The sequence below is a fragment of the Pholis gunnellus genome (genome assembly GCF_910591455.1).
Source record: "Pholis gunnellus genome assembly, chromosome: 2".
Classification (NCBI taxonomy): Eukaryota; Metazoa; Chordata; class Actinopteri; order Perciformes; family Pholidae; genus Pholis; species Pholis gunnellus.
Window position 1 is genome coordinate 451,709 of NC_136536.1, and position 16,848 is coordinate 468,556.

The 16,848-nt window shown below is 47.1% G+C and overlaps 1 protein-coding gene across 1 annotated transcript in view; it reads left to right on the plus strand.

The window, feature by feature from the left end:
• LOC306707704 (membrane-associated guanylate kinase, WW and PDZ domain-containing protein 3-like) overlaps window positions 1-15,473 on the plus strand; it is a gene marked incomplete at its 5' end in the record, with an annotated part of 19,810 nt that extends 4,337 nt beyond the window's left edge. The window contains 15 exon segments of the mRNA XM_079175274.1: window positions 623-790; window positions 1,796-1,965; window positions 2,049-2,148; window positions 2,240-2,405; window positions 2,772-3,006; window positions 3,008-3,421; window positions 3,939-4,002; window positions 4,088-4,306; window positions 4,386-4,679; window positions 9,775-9,972; window positions 10,110-10,186; window positions 10,986-11,132; window positions 12,512-12,650; window positions 14,166-14,467; window positions 14,645-15,473. Of these exon segments, the coding sequence (XP_079031400.1) occupies window positions 623-790; window positions 1,796-1,965; window positions 2,049-2,148; window positions 2,240-2,405; window positions 2,772-3,006; window positions 3,008-3,421; window positions 3,939-4,002; window positions 4,088-4,306; window positions 4,386-4,679; window positions 9,775-9,972; window positions 10,110-10,186; window positions 10,986-11,132; window positions 12,512-12,650; window positions 14,166-14,467; window positions 14,645-15,064 (3,113 nt within the window). The 3' untranslated portion in view covers window positions 15,065-15,473.
• Window positions 15,474-16,848: the final 1,375 nt, after the last annotated feature.

A 16,848-nucleotide genomic window follows, 5' to 3' on the forward strand; every position in this document is an offset into this window, starting at 1 on the left:
AAACTAAACATTTTATTTTGTAAACTGCTGCTGAAGAAAAGCTGACTTTCTGTTTGAGTGGAGAGGACTTTTATTTTGACGTTCTCTGCCAGCAGGAGGCAACAAAGACTAACGTCCTGTTAGCCTCTACTGTATTCTACTGTTCTTCTACTACTATCATACATTCATCATGTCATCATAATAATACACATTGTTATTATCATCATTATTATGATTATTATTATTATCATCATTATTATGATTATTATGATTATTATGATTATTATTCACTTTCAGTAGAATCTCCACTTGATGTTTAATCCGTTTTTCTAAAACTCTGGAGGAATATAAATAGTACATCATTCAAATACTGTCCTGAAGTATAATTTGAAAGTAATTTACTTTGAGTATTTGTATTCTATTTTATACTTCTATTCCACGACATGAATCGAACCGTTTTAGTTTCTAGGTACGTGTTTTTATATAAATGTATCTAAACTTGGATTAACTGAAGTAAAAGCTCTTAATGATGGAGGGGTGGAGTCTGGAGGACGAGGCTGTTTACCAGCCTCTAATGTAGGACTCGGACCAGCTGCATTATGGGAAATGTAGGATCCAGTGTTTCAGGATGTCTGTGTCTCAGTCCCAGAGTTCACGGAGCAGCCCGCTCAGCTGAAGGGCTACTCCATCCACACCCGGCTCTCCAAAGGCCCGCGAGGCTTCGGCTTCAACATCGTGGGAGGCAGTCGACCCCGAGAGTTCCTGCAGGTGTACAGTGTCACACCTGGAGGACCGCCAGCACTGAACACAGGTACTGAGACTGATTATACTACTGATACTACTGCTGGTACTACTGCTACTACTACTGGTAATACTACTGTTACTACTGAGTACTGACATCACTTAAACAGACCCACAGCGTTCGTACAGGTGTACAGTGACCACCAGCTCTACACTCAGGTACCGATTCACCTGCTCAGGTGTTTCTATTGAGAAATAATAATTCTAATAACAAAAAGATAAGTTTTGTTCTTCGTCTAAACATTCTCCACGTTTGTGTTCCATCATCACATCAGTTCATTTCTCTATTGTTTGAATCAGAGGAACTAATAACGTTAATGAGGCTGATTAATGACCCTGTGGTGGACAGCTGGGTTTAAACACGCCCCTCCCTCTCTGGAGGGTTATGCTGCTGAACCAACGACACAATCTCATGATCTACACAACTAATGCACACACACACACACACACACACACACACACACACACACACACACACACACACACACACACACACACACACACACACTTTAATCTGTCCGACACACAGTCTCCTTTCTCTCCCACACTGTCAGACCTGCTCCCGTGCACTGAGGATAAATAGTCAGGAATGTAAAGCGCACACACACACACACACACACACACACACACACACACACACTCTCTCCTGGGAATGAGAACAGAGTTTCAACAGGCAGCAGAAAACTCCTGAACACTAAAAGCTGTTCAGCTGCAGAGAAAAAAGGATTTTGTCGACATGAGTAAAGTCTCTGATTTAACTTATTATTTCAGAAGCTGCAGAACAAACGTCTTTACATCCTGCAGCTTTAGGAAACACCTAAAACCTACTGATACACCGTCAGGGACCTGATGGAGTAAAGACCACATTGTGAAGTTTGTCAGGGTTTGGAACGTAGTTTAGCATCACGGTCTGGTCCGACACCACGTTACGGGTCCATCTCACTCTGTCGTGGGTCAGATTATGACCCAATAAGCAGGAGACTCACTGTGTCTTCCTGGTCTGTGGTCCCTCCAGCGGACATCCTGGTCCACATCAACGACAGCTGTGTGCTGGGTCGCTCTCACAAAGAGGTCGTGGAGATGCTGAAGTCGGTGCCGATGGGTCAGAGTGTGGACGTGGTGCTGAGGAGAGGATACCCGATGCTCTACAACCCGGACGGATGTCCCAAACAGAGTCTGGAGCCGGTGCGGTAGACGTGGTGACTTCTACAACAGTGACCCCGTGTTAATCGCCAACCTTGTATCTGACTTCTGAACCTCTTCAACAGCCACAGACTCCCAGTGAGCCGCCTTACCCCCCCGACCTGAACCGCGGGCCGACACACCTCACCTACAGTCGAACGCTGGACGCCAACGGCAGCACGCCAGGTCAGAAACACGGTCACTGATATCTCTAACACGAGAAAAAAATCCAATAACATCCATCACATATCTAATATCTAATAACTCTGAACTCTAGGGTCGAGGCAAACCCCGCCCTGCTACGCTGCTCAGCCAATGGTGAACGGGCTGACGCCCACGTCCTCTTCTGACCCCCCACTGGGTCCACCGCCGCCCCCGGAGAGGACAGCAGCCGTCCACCACAGTGACTCTGATGGCGGCCTGTCGAACGCCGGAACACGCAGGTGAGATGGAGCTTTCGGCGTTAGCATTGTTAGCATTAGCATTGTAAGCATTAGCATTGTTAGCATTAGCATTGTTAGCATTAGCAGTGTCAGCTGCAGTAAGTGGGTTTTGCAGAGAAGGTCGTTCTCTCACTCACAGCTGATGAGCTGAGCGATCACTGGGTGGGTGTGGTAGTTGTTCTGGAACCACTGCTTATTGCAACGAGTCATATTTAGTTCTAACCAATCAGAAGCTGTGCTGCAGGTTGTCAGGAGAGGTTATGTCCAGGTGTGGACCCAAGGCATCATCAGTAGCATCAGTAGTAATTGAGATAAGTGTTTGTGATGCTCTTGAAATGAATGGTTTTCTCCCCCCCCCCCTCGCAGGTCTTCTCTGATTCGCTACAGCAGCAGCACCCTCCCCGCCTTCTCCTCTTCCTCCCTCCTCCAACATCAGAGCTCCAGGTCTTCAGAGAGTGACCTGTCTACGTCGACGCTCCCCATCTCCTCCTCCTCCACGCTCCCCATCAGCTCCTCGTCCTCCCACGCTCTGTCCAAACTGCCCCTCTCTCAGCCAGAGACGGGCCTCCTGCAAAACTCCACCAGCCCCACCGCCGCTAACAAACCCCCCCCCCCCCTCCTCCTCCTCACCTCCCGGTGCTCCTGTGCAGCGCCCACCGATGCCCCAGACTTCCCTCGCCCTGACCCCGCCCAGAGACGTGCCGTCCTGCGGCTTTAATGGCTGTCCAGCCAATCACCAAACGCCCTCCCCGGGCTCCAGAGGGAACCCGGGGCTGGTGCTCCCCCTCGGGGCAGCGGGGTCGCCCGGATCAGCTCCCTCTGGAGAACTCGTACCAGTGGCCCTCGGGCGCAGTGAGAGCGGCGGACTCGGGTTCAGCGTGATGGCGGCGGGTCAAGCAGGTCAGCTGGCGGTGGTGAGGCGGGTCTGGGATCGAAGGCACTGCCCCTCGCTGCAGACGGGGGACGCCATAGTGAAGATCAACGGAGCAGACGTGCAGAGCCTCAGCTTCTCTCAGGTAAGAGGTCAACGTGGTCTCACAATACTCCGCTCTCATTGGCTGCCCAGAGACTCACAGGCCGTCGCCATGAAGTCACTCCGAAGGCCTCAGTAGGTTTCAGACAAACAAGGAGATACTAGTGGTTCAACCTCCATCCGGCTTCCTCCCTGGTTCTCCGTGACAACAGCATCTATTGAGTCTTTCAGAGACTGTTTCCTGGTCTGTGGTCCTCCAGTGGACGTTGTGGTCCTCCAGTGGACGTTGTGGTCCTCCAGTGGACGTTGTGGTCCTCCAGTGGACGTTGTGGTCCTCCAGTGGACGTTGTAGTCCTGGTGTTTTGTGTCCTTCTCTTAAAGAGGTGCTGACGTTTGGTGACATGTTGAACCTCTCTAAACCTCCCTGTGGCTCGTTTATCAGGCGTCTGGTGTTAAAAGATAAGACAGGAGACAAAAGTCTTCTGGACCAGGTTTTAGCGTTGGGGGGTACCTCTGCAGATAAGTTTCCGTACATAACATTGGTGAATTTCTGTCCTCAGGTCCAGAGAGTCCTGCAAGAACACACCAAACAGGGAGAGGTGGTGCTCCTGGTCTACAGAGGAGGTACGTGAAGTGTGAACCACTAGAAGCTTGAGTTGAGTTTCAGGTGACCCGATGATCTCAGTGAACACCTTTGTCCCTCCAGCAGGTCTCGTGTCTTCCCCAGTCGTCACCCCCAACCTCTACAAGCCCCTCCCCCCCCCACACGGCCTGGCCACGCCCTCTTCCCCCCACACCCCAACTTCAGCCGACTTGCCTTCCCCGTCCACGGGTGCCTTGGTGGGGGGCGTCCCCCCGCTCAATCAGGCTGGTTTGGTCCTGGAGAGTCCCCAGGAGGGGCACCTACCAGCCCCAGGGACCCACCAAGGTAACTGCCCCGATCCAGTCCTCCTTGTCCCTCCTTGTCCTCCTGTTTCCATCAGTCTGACTCCTCCTTGTTTTTCCAGGAGCCCCTCCTGCCCAGACTCCGAACGGGCCCCCGGCCTCGGCCCTGATCCAGAGCACCAGCTTCCTGGACTCCGTTCCCGTGACGCTGACCTTAGAGCCTCGTGATCTGCTGGGAGTCGAGGAGAGCGCCGGTGGGCCTCCCCCCATCAGAGGGGGAGTCGTTGGGGGAGGAGCACTGGGAGCAATAGCCAAGGACGGAAGAGGAGGAGTAAAGACGGTGGAGGTGGATCTAAGGAGGCGGGCGGGAGAAGGGTTTGGATTCGTCATCGCCTCTCAGGAAGTCACCAACGGGGGTGAGTCCCAGTGAAGGTCTTCTTATTCAAACACTGTGAACGCTGAAGTAAACATGTTCTAGTGATGCTGAAGGAACATCTGAAGAACATATCAGAGTAACTCCCACTGATTCCAGCAGTATCAGTGCATCTGTGTGGTAGACTCTGATGGAGTACTACTGTAGATAGAAGTTTAAAGGACTTAAACTCGTCCTGCACAGACCTGAACAGGTGGAACACCAGGGTGGTTGGTCTGGTTCTGGTGTCCTTCTGTTGTATTTTAGGGACAGATTTCAAACAGCATCTGAAAGATCTGAAAGTATTTAGAGGTGTTGAAACACAGAGTCTGAGTGGATTAAACGGGAGCAGAGGAGACAGGACTTCCTTCTGGACCCTTTCAGAACCCACATGAAGACAGACGGAGTACCTGTTTAGACCTCAGTCACACTCTGAATCCCACTCTGAGGCGTTATTATGAGCGAGTCCGTTGGTTCAGTGTTCGGGGGATGGGACGCATCGTACAGCTGTGATGAAGCAGCTGAGCTCCTGAGTTTGTTCCACTGATTAAACTGCGTTCAGCTGGAAGGAACGACCTGATTTACAGTTTAAGAGACCTGAACTGCATCTCCTCCTCTGAAACACGAACAATAATCTCCTCTGTTAGTGTGTGTGTGTGTGTGTGTGTGTGTGTGTGTGTGTGTTATCTGCTCTGTTGGCCACGCCCCCTACCTCCCCAGCTGGCTCTCTTTCCCCGCTGCTCATACTCACACACTCACTCGTCCGCTTCCAGAGGCAAGACCTGTCTCACACACACACAGACACACACACACACACACACACACAGACAGACACACACCCCCACACACACACACACAGACACACACACACACACACACACAGACAGACAGTTTCTTGTATTTGCTTGTTTCTGGTCATCATGTTGGAGCGACTGCAGTCGGCTCTGAAAAGTGTGAAGGACTCCAAATGTAAGTCGCTCAGTGTGTGTGTGTGTGTGTGTGTGTGTGTGTGTGTGTGTGTGTGTGTGTGTGTGTGTGTGTGTGTGTGTGTGTGTGTGTGTGTGTGTGTGTGTGTGTGCTGGGTTTCTGCTCTGTTTAATGTTGTATAGACGGGTCGGTCTGTCGGTTTGTATTTCACTCTGCTGAGACGTTCACTGTTCGGGGGGAACGCAGGGATTTGGAGATATGTGGCGTTTTCTTGCTGGTTTCACGTTGTTCCACTGATGGACAGCTGGTGGCGATAACGAGCCGAGTCCTGCTGTAGACAAAGAGAGTTTCTTCATGGAGCTTTAAAACACGATGATGATCTGATATCCTCTTCATGATGACAGACATGGCCTACATTACCCACATTGCACCTCTTCCTCTGAGAGTAGATTGGGATGCTGAACGCTGCTGATGTAGCCTGAAGCAGACGTGAACAGTGAGATCCAACATGGTGACAGAGATCTAAGACTTTATACTCCTTTAAACATCCGGAGACACTAAAGACTTTGTACTACTTGTGATGTCATGAGGGAGGGTCATCAATGGGAGATACATCAGCATGCAGCAAAGACTACAACCCATCGTGGCATCTGGGTAACTGACTACAATTCCCATAGTCAGCAGGGCAGCTGGGCCCAGGCTGGAGGAGAGGCCTGATCACCCCGAGGAGGACAAAGCAGAGAACAGACAATGAACCAGAAGATACTTGTGTTTGTTTCTTGTAGCGGCTTTTGGCTGGAATTAAGTTAACCTTTAAACATCTGGAGACACTAAAGACTTTACTTTTGTAAACTGTAGTATTTCTACCGTTGTTGAAGTAAACGTGTACTTCTTCCAGTACACAGTAGAGTTTATCTTTAGTTTGTAAAGTCAGTTCTTCCTCCCTCTTCTCTAATCTTCCTCCTCCTCCTCTCAGGAATGTCTGCGTACGTTCTCCTCCTAGAAACTCTCGTGTTGTGTTGAGGAGAGTTTCACTGAGTCAGTGGATTCTCATGTGGACTCAGGCTGCAGGGTTAAAGGGTTAAAGGGTTAAAGGGTTAAAGGAGCCGTCTACACGGTTCACTGATGAAGCTGAGTCAATATGTAATGTCTTGGTATATGTGTGTATATACAGGCAGGATAATGAACACAGTAACCTAACTCTGCCCAGACTCTCTGCCTCCCTGTGAGTCGTGGTCTGATCTCCTCCGGCTCATAACGGGCATGAATCGACTTGAAGTCCGTTTCTTCACTTCTGCAGGAACAACGTTCGTTTCCTCGTTCAGGATGCGAACAAAAACTAAACAAACAAACAGTCCAGTAGAGACGTCCAGCGAATCTACAACTGTCTAAACCGAGGATTTTCTTTTTGTACAGCGACGTTGCGTGTGGTGATGCGTTCAAGCTCACTCAGTAGTTTTGTAATCTCGCCGCTTCCGGCCGTAAAACCGGAAGTCCCGCCTCGGCATCCCTGAGCTCGTCCAATGAGCAGCGCTCCAACAAACTACCTCAGAGTTTCGTCGTTAGGTGTGACATTGTTTCTGGTGGGGTTTGGTGCTTATGGCCCAGATCTTTGTCTCAAAGCACATCACCCCTCTGGCCTAAAGAGGGGTGCTGATGAGGAGGATGAGGAGGAGGAGGATGAGGAGGAGGATGAGGAGGAGGATGAGGAGGAGGAGGATGATGGTGATGAAGATCATGTTGGGGGGTGCAGATCTGCAGATCATTCTGTGATGAAACTGTGACGAGGAGATACAGCCGTCACACAGCTAAGTACTTTTAGTACTTTAGTACTTTTATTGCAGTAACAGAGTACATTTACACTGCGGTATCAGTACTTACTGCAGTACCATAATACTACTACATTGTGGTATTAGTACTTTTACTGCAGTAGAGGCTCCTGTTTTGAGTTTTGTGGTGCAGCATGGAGGTAAAGACTGAGAGAAGAGAGAGCAGAGCCGTCCTTCAATCAGAGGGTCGGCGGTTCGATCCCCGGCTCCGCTGGTCTCATGTCGACGTGTCCTTGAGCAACACACTAAACCCCATAATGTCTCCCGTAGCTGAGCCCACGCTGTAGATAGAAGCTGAATGGTAAGTCGCTCAATGACTGTAATGTGTTCTACTCAACATCAGCTGACATGTAGAGGAAGAACATCATCATCATCATCATCATCATCATCATCATCATCATCATCATCATCATCATCATCATCATCATCATCATCATCATCATCATCATCATCATCATCATCATCATCATCATCATCATCATCATCATCATCATCATCGTGTTCCTCTTGGACTCATAATAATAATCTCTTTATTTATATAGAACCTTTAAAAACAGAGTTTACAAAGAGCTTTGACAGACAAAGCACAACAACATATGATACAAATCAACTAATAAATCAAATAAAATCTAATAATTTGATATAATAATTTAGTAAAATCAACAAATAAAAATAAAACAGTAAAGCGACGACATCACATGAGAGCCAATCGGTTGTGTTTGAGGAGAGATTCATGTAGTTTGTACATCAAACTCTGCAGCTTCATGTTGTTGAACTCTGTTCTTATCAGCTCACATTCCTCCAGTTCAAACACTGTTAAACACACACACACACACACACACACACACACACACACACACACACACACACACACACACACACACACACACACACTCTCTGTATGTGACAGCAGGTTCTTTCCTGTTTCAGTCCATTCTTCATGAATCCTGTTTACTTCAGTGTGTTGAGTTACAGACTAACAGACGCTCCTTTTAATAAATCCTCTAAACAATGGACGCGTTTCCTTTTGTTCCGCTTTCAGACACTTTGATCTTCAGCAGTGAGAAAACCCACCAGAGTCAGTGTGACGACTTTATTTCTCTTTAATGAGGCTCAGTGTTCATGTTTATGAGAAGAGCAGCTTTAATATAACCTCAGAGTCCAGTCGCTCTGTCACAGAGCGGCTGTCTGTCTGTAGACGGTGTCTTAAACTCCACGTCCTCCCCGTCCTCTACAGCAGAGGATTCAATTACAATTCCAAAAGGTCCAGATTGAGAAAATCTCCTCGTGCAAAGATCTGGAACATTATAATATCTAACTTGAGCTATTTAGTGCAATATATATATTCAAGAAGCCTCGAAGTAGTAACAAAGTCTCTGTGTCGTCAACAAGTGTCAAATCAAATAAAGAAAGTACATCAATTCTATTTTTAAATATAATATATAATTACGTTTTAAAATGTAACTGGATGGATTATAAATAATACATAGAAATACAAAAATAAATGTTCTCTCATTTCAAGTAAAATAAGGCTCCATCTAAAAATAAATACACAAATGAATCTTTGAAAAACTTGCATCAGAAATTGCTTGATTTATGATCCATTTCACATCATAACGGTCTCAGTGAACTTTATAATAAACTATCTCTACGTCTCAACATCTGGTCCTCAGGTCAGACTGGAGGGTTTGGTCTAAAGATGTGTGTTTGGTCTCGTGGTGGCGTTTCACATCATTTAATAACGTCCACGGTGTCTGAACACACGAGTGGTTTAGTAGCGTCAGCAGGAAGAATGAACACATAAGAGTTCGTCCATTCTTTGTTAAAGCTCTGTTCTCGTGGTCCACGTATCTTCTTAGAGCGTCATGTAAAGTTCTCTGACTTAACTTCTCCCGCTGCTCTCTCTCCGTCTCTCCTGTCTGTCAAATCTCACTCGGCTCACGATGCGTTTCAGAATACAGACATTTGATTGGCTGAGTAGCGTCACGTGAGATGATTTACAACGTATGTGATTGGTCGGTGTATTTCCTGCTGAACGAGTACCGTAAAGGCTGGAAAAGCTGTGCAGGTTAAAATAGAAGCGCTCCGCCAAAATGTAGAATTCTCAATTATCCATCAGTTACAGGTCCGGGTCCGGGTCCGGATCCGGACCGCGGTCCGCCTATTGGCGACCCCTGCACTAGAGAGTGTAAATCTCTAACTACAGGTCTATTTGAATCATCATTTATAACAGAAACACTTGTGAGATGTGTTCAGATGGTAAATATTGTGTAAAACCCCAAAGTTTGCTCCTGAAGCTCTTATTTTGGTGGTGTGATCATCAGTCCTTCTCTTCATCCTCAGCCTCCTCATCCTCCCTGATGTCTCATCGGTTCGTGACGGTGCGTCGCGGCAGCCCGGCGGCTCGTAGCGGTCAGATCCAACCCGGAGACCAGCTGGAGGCCGTGGAGGGTCGAGGGGTCGGAGGTCTGAAGCACAGAGAGCTGACCCAGATCCTGAGGAGGGCCGGGAACTCGCTGAGGCTGAGAGTCTCCACACACCGTACGCACACACACACACACACACACACACACTCACACTCACACACACACACACACACACACACACACACACACACACTCACTCATATGAAGTGTATTGTTGGTGAACTGGCCCTTTAAGACGTCGTCTCTCCTCAGACTCCTCCTCTCTGTCGGGGGGGGCGGAGCTGGACATCGACGGCCGAGTGATGAAAGGATCCAGAGGGAGGTCAAAGGTCAGTACAAGTACACACTTTAGTACTAGTGTCAGTACACACTTCAGTACTAGTGTCAGTACACACTTCAGTACTAGTGTCAGTACACACTTCAGTACTAGTGTCAGTACACACTTCAGTACTAGTGTCAGTACACACTTCAGTACTAGTGTCAGTACACACTTCAGTACTAGTGTCAGTACACACTTTAGTACTAGTGTCAGTACACACTTCAGTACTAGTATCAGTACACACTTCAGTACTAGTGTCAGTACACACTTCAGTACTAGTATCAGTACACACTTCAGTACTAGTGTCAGTACACACTTCAGTACTAGTGTCAGTACACACTTCAGTACTAGTATCAGTACACACTTCAGTACTAGTGTCAGTACACACTTCAGTACTAGTATCAGTACACAGTAGTAGTATGACGGTGAATCTTCAGTATTAACTGTAGTAGCAGTAACAGTACTCGTAGTCGTAGTAGTACTACGTTTCATGAGAATCTAAGTTGTTGAGGTTAAATGATGAAGATGATGAAGAAGAGCTGAAGTTTAATGTTTCAACATGAAGACTTTTATTACAACACGTAAACATCAGGACGCAACACGTGTGATTGAAATATAAACATATTGACTTTATGATCATTTTAAATGTTTTTCTTATAATTCTGACTTTCTTCTATAAATTGTTTCGTTTATATTTTTCTGACTCAAATACTGTGAGATAAGAAGTAGTACTAGTACAAGTAGTGATAACACTTAGTCCTCGTAGTACTCGTAGTACCAGCAGTACTTTATTACTGTCTGTCTGTCAGGAGGAGACCAGGTTCTACAACGTGGATCTGGAACGAGGTCCTACAGGGTTCGGGTTCTCTCTGAGGGGGGGCAGCGAGTACAACATGGGGCTCTATGTGCTGGGACTGATGGAGGGGGGGCCGGCCCAGCACAGCAACAAGATACAGGTACACACACACACACACACACACACACACACACACACACACACACACACACACACACACACACACACACACACACACACACACACACACACACACACACAGGTACACTCACTTCCTGCAGCTGTTTCACATTAAAAGCCAGAATCGGTTCTCTTCTCTGGAAGGCTTTTACTGTGAAGGTCTACAGGAAGTATTTTTGTGTGGTCGAGTGAGACCTGAACGGTCCAGTCCTCCATGAGAACCAGCACCTCCCACACCAACAGGTTTAATCATCAGTGTACTGTCATCCAGCTCTTATTTTGGTAGTTTTAGCATCAGTTTAATGTCATCCAGCTCTAAAGTAACAACCCTTCTCATTGGTTGATTGATTTGGTGGAAAGTATTAAAATAAACTAGAAAATGCATTTCCTGCTGAAAATGCTTGTTGGAATGCTGAAAGCTAAAATTAATTGCAAATACATTGCTGAAAATACAGAAATGGGAGACTTCCTGTCTGAAAGCATTTAAACTGCTGAAAACCCTTCAGTTGAAATGTTGAACGATGGTGTCTGTAGCTGAACGGATGAGGAAGAGGAAGGCTTTGAAAGTTGAAGAAGTTTAACAGGATTTGAAGATTTTCTCCATAGAAACACATTCAACAAAGATTTCAAAAAGATGAATAATTCAAAAAGTTTAAAGATTACAAAGATGAAGTCACATCACCGCTCTGCTGAAAGAGCTGAACATGTTAATATTTGAACAGTTTCTGTAACTTAAAACATATTCAGCAGTAGTGATATTTGTAGTAGTAGTAGAAGTATTATTAGTAGTATAAGTATTAGTAGCATTAGAAGAAGATGTAGTAGAAGTAGTAGTATCAGTAGTCGTAGTAATAGCTGTAGTTCAATCAGGAGAGACTTGTTTTATCGTCTAACAATGATTTCTTACACATTACAATGCTTGGAATGCTGAAGCAGCTTCACCTGGTGAATCATGTTCAGGGTTCACAGCTGATCAATATTTCACATCTCCAGCTGTGAAAGATATTCTGTGTGATATTAAACATTCAGCGTCCAGCTGCTTCCACAGATGTGTCCTTTAAATATTCATAATCAGAGACGTTAGGACAGCGTGACATCATCAGTGTGACATCATCAGGACCCCCTCAGACAGAGACCTGGGCCACCTGTCCTCTGGTCTCCTCACAGACCACCAACAGAAGACTCACTTCACCACTTTTGGATAGTTTTGAGTAAAATGAATAGATAACCGGTTGATGTTAAATAAAAGGTGTACCTGTGTACCTGGTGTACCTGTGTACCTGTTTACCTGGTGTACCTGTGTACCTGGTGTACCTGTGTACCTGTTTACCTGGTGTACCTGTGTACCTGGTGTCTCAGGTGTCGGACCAGCTGGTGGAGATAAACGGAGACAGTACATCAGGGATGACTCACAGTCAGGCTGTGGAGCAGATCAGGAGAGGAGGACACCGGATCCACCTGGTCCTCAAGAAGGGGAACGGATACGTACCAGACTACGGTGAGACACACAAAGCTCTGCAGACACCTGACAGGTGACCTGACTCTGTACTGTAACACCTGACCACACAGGTGACCTGTAACACCTGACCACACAGGTGACCTGTAACACCTGACCACACAGGTGACCTGTAACACCTGACCACACAGGTGACCTGTAACACCTGACCAGGTGACCTGTAACACTTGACTACACAGGTGACCTGTAAACACTTGACTACACAGGTGACCTGTAAACACTTGACTACACAGGTGACCTGTAACACCTGACCACACAGGTGACCTGTAACACCTGACTACACAGGTGACCTGTAACACCTGACTACACAGGTGACCTGTAAACACTTGACTACACAGGTGACCTGTAAACACTTGACTACACAGGTGACCTGTAAACACTTGACTACACAGGTGACCTGTAAACACTTGACTACACAGGTGACCTGTAACACCTGACCACACAGGTGACCTGTAACACCTGACTACACAGGTGACCTGTAACACCTGACTACACAGGTGACCTGTAAACACTTGACTACACAGGTGACCTGTAAACACTTGACTACACAGGTGACCTGTAACACCTGACTACACAGATGACCTGTAAACACCTGACTACACAGGTGACCTGTAAACACCTGACTACACAGGTGACCTGTAACACCTGACTACACAGGTGACCTGTAAACACCTGACTACACAGGTGACCTGTAACACCTGACTACACAGGTGACCTGTAACACCTGACTACACAGATGACCTGTAAACACCTGACTACACAGGTGACCTGTAACATCTGACCACACAGGTGACCTGTAAACACCTGACTACACAGGTGACCTGTAACACCTGACTACACAGGTGACCTGTAACATCTGACCACACAGGTGACCTGTAAACCTGTAACACCTGACTACACAGGTGACCTGTGTCGACTGTTAAACTTTAAGTTCGAGTTTAGTAAAAGTCCTTCAGTGACTCTTTCACTTCACAACTCTCTGAACCTGAATCGTCCAATCACAGCTCTGGGATTCTCTTGTTCTTACACTTCCTCTTCCTTCTTCCTCCTGTACTTCCTGTCCTGTTCTTCGTCCTCCTCTTCCTCAGTGGAGTTGTCCAGCCTGTCTCTCTGTATGACCAACTCTAAACAGGGGGAACCCTGCTTCTACGTGATTGGACGCACTGAAAACTCGCGGTTGGTAACTTCCTGTTCTCCTTTGATACTCTTCCACCATCTCTCATCCTTTCTTCTTCATGTCTTCATCTTCAGTACTTTTACTTTATTTCATGGGATTTATGGAATTAATTTAGCAACATCACATGATAACATTTAAACAGGAAGTTACATGTTAAAATGTTATGTAATGTGTTGTTGTTATTGTGACATCACATGGTAGGTATGTGTCATTAGTTCAGTATTAACACATTATTAACATGTTACATGTCACAGCGCTCTCTGGTGGTCGTCAGATGAACTGCAGCTCAACGTCTTATTATTTCTTTGTTTCTCCTTCAGGCCCTGAGGAAGGAGGCCCCTCCCCCTCCTCCTCTTCACACACAGAGGAGAAAGATGTGGAAACAGTAACCATGACAACCGCCTCCCTCAGCCAGCAGCCAGGAGGAGGAGGAGGAGGAGGAGGAGGAGGAGGAGGAGGAGGAGGAGGAGGAGGAGGAGGAGGAGGAGGAGGAGGAGAGAAGAGGAGGAGGACAATGACAATGACGACGAGAGAGGTAGAAACCAAACAAAGAACAGGAGGACGAAGAGGAGGAGGAGGGCCTCCTGATCTGGACCTAGACATGGTGGAGGAGGAGGCTCGGGAGGAGGAGGAGGAGGAGGAGGAGGAGGAGGAGGAGGAGGAGGAGGAGGAGGAGGAGCAGCAGCAGCAGCAGAGGAGGAATATAAGTCACACTGTCAGAAAGAGGGAGCAGGGGAAGAGGAGCAGGAGCTTACCCAGGATCAGTGCTCAATCCTGGGACACGTTGCTGCCACTGAAGGAGGTGGAGGAGTCTGGAGGAGGAGCCAAGGAGAGGAGGAGGAGGAGGACAGAGGCCGCCAGGGAGGAGGAGGAGAGGAGAGAGCGGGGAGGCGACAGCACTGCCCACCACTCAAAGCATTCTGGGAGCTCGGGTGCGGCTCAGAAGGCGGCGTTCTCCTTCCTCATGCCGATGGACGACGAGCGTCCGTCTGACAGCGAATCAACAACCAGCTTCTCGGAGCTCAGCCTATCAGCAGCCAGCATCGCCACGGCGCCGCCGAGGCGGAGGGAGGATCCCGATTGGAGGAGAGTCGGGTTGCCGCGGCAGCAGGACGACGCCCCGGGCCCCTGGCTGAAGCCCAACCCACAGAGACTGACGAAGGTTCTGATTGGCAGTCGGCTCGGTGGGCGGAGACTAGCGGCTGGGCTCTCTCTCTGATTGGCTCACACCAAGAACATTCTCCTTTCTTTCATTTGCAGATTTCTTTTTAAGGCTACTATAAGGGCTCTTTTTTGATTGGCCTGCTGAGAGAAGACCCGCCTCTTCCTGCGTTTGTGATTGGAGGATGACAAGAGACAAGTACTTGATTTTCATTGGCTGAAGGGCAGTTTTTGAGGCCTCTGATTGGCCAATGACATAACAGCTTCTCACACAGCCTGCTGTTTATTTTACCCATCATCCCTCAGTGCATCCTGGGACCTGTATCACGGAGCCAGATTAGTGTGATCCTGCTCACTAACAATAGATATATATATAAATAACTTTAAATAACACAATGATGGCAAATATAAAAGTACCACTGTCGCCTTTAACTAACAAGAAATTAACATTTTTAATGGATAATAAAATACTAAAATAAGCCTCCACATATGTTTAGTCTGTATTTTTTTGGTTTCTTATTCTACTGGAGACAGTGGAGACCAATCACAGCCGGCCGTCTCGTATGACACACGGGGCGTCATCAGGGAGGAGGAGCTAGAACGTAGACAGCTGTCAATCAAACCCTTTGGTTCACATGTTAGCTCCAGTGGCTAACCCTGTTAGCGGTTCACATGTTCCAGCTGTAGTCAGACTCACACCTGACTGTTGATCTGATAGCTCGGGTGGCTAACCTGTTAGCTCCGTGGTACAGAACGTCACCTTCATCCTCCTCCTCATCATCACCATCAACTTTAACCTGGTATGCAAACAACACGAGAACCTTCTGTTCTGTGTAATCTGAGCATGTGAATGATTTTTTATTTTTATAAGTAGAAGCTCGATGACATGAATATTAATATTATTATTATTGTTAGAGATTAACCAGAGAGCAGCACATTTGCCTGAATGCTTGTAAAAAAACTACTTTGCTCTGATGATGTAACAGCCATAACACACACACACACACACACACACACACACACACACACACACACACACACACACACACACCTACACACGTACACACACACACACACACACACACCTACACACACACACACACACGTACACACACACACACACCTACACACACACACACACGTACACACACACACACACACACACACACACACACACCTACACACGTACACACACACATACATACAGTTCAGGTCCAGTTTCTATAGCAACAGCCCAGGTGAGCTCAGACCTGCAGCTCTGGATCTTAACAAGTGCCTCAGACAGATTATTATATTATTATCTAATATATACTTCATGCTGAAGCTCGGGCTGATCTGGGACGTCCCATCACTGTAGTGTACATGTAGCATGTAAATATGTTAAAACGCTAAAAGATGAACATTTATTATAAACTCTCATCATTTACATATTTTATTATAACCTCCTGTCCGTCTGTCTGTCTCTCTGCATGCCTCCTACAGTTACACTACAACTCCCACACACCACTGCGCTGCCCTTTAGCCCCGCCCCTCAGCCTGCTCTCTCCAGTTGGCTCTTTCTTCTTCTTCTATGCATTTTTGAAAGACTGCCTGCTGGTGATTGGTTCTCTCTGAGAATCATACAGACTTCCTGGTCTGAATATTCAGGACTCGCGTTCGCTAACTGTTATCTAACTGTTAGCTAGCTGTTAGCTAACTGTTAGCTAGCTGTTAGCTAGCAGCCTCATTAAGCAAACAAGCTACTGTTAAACAACATTTATTCATTTTTTTAGATTGAATTGAGATCGATTCTGTTTTCTTGACGTTGTTAGCTGTTAGCTTAGCTTAAAGACTGTAAACAGG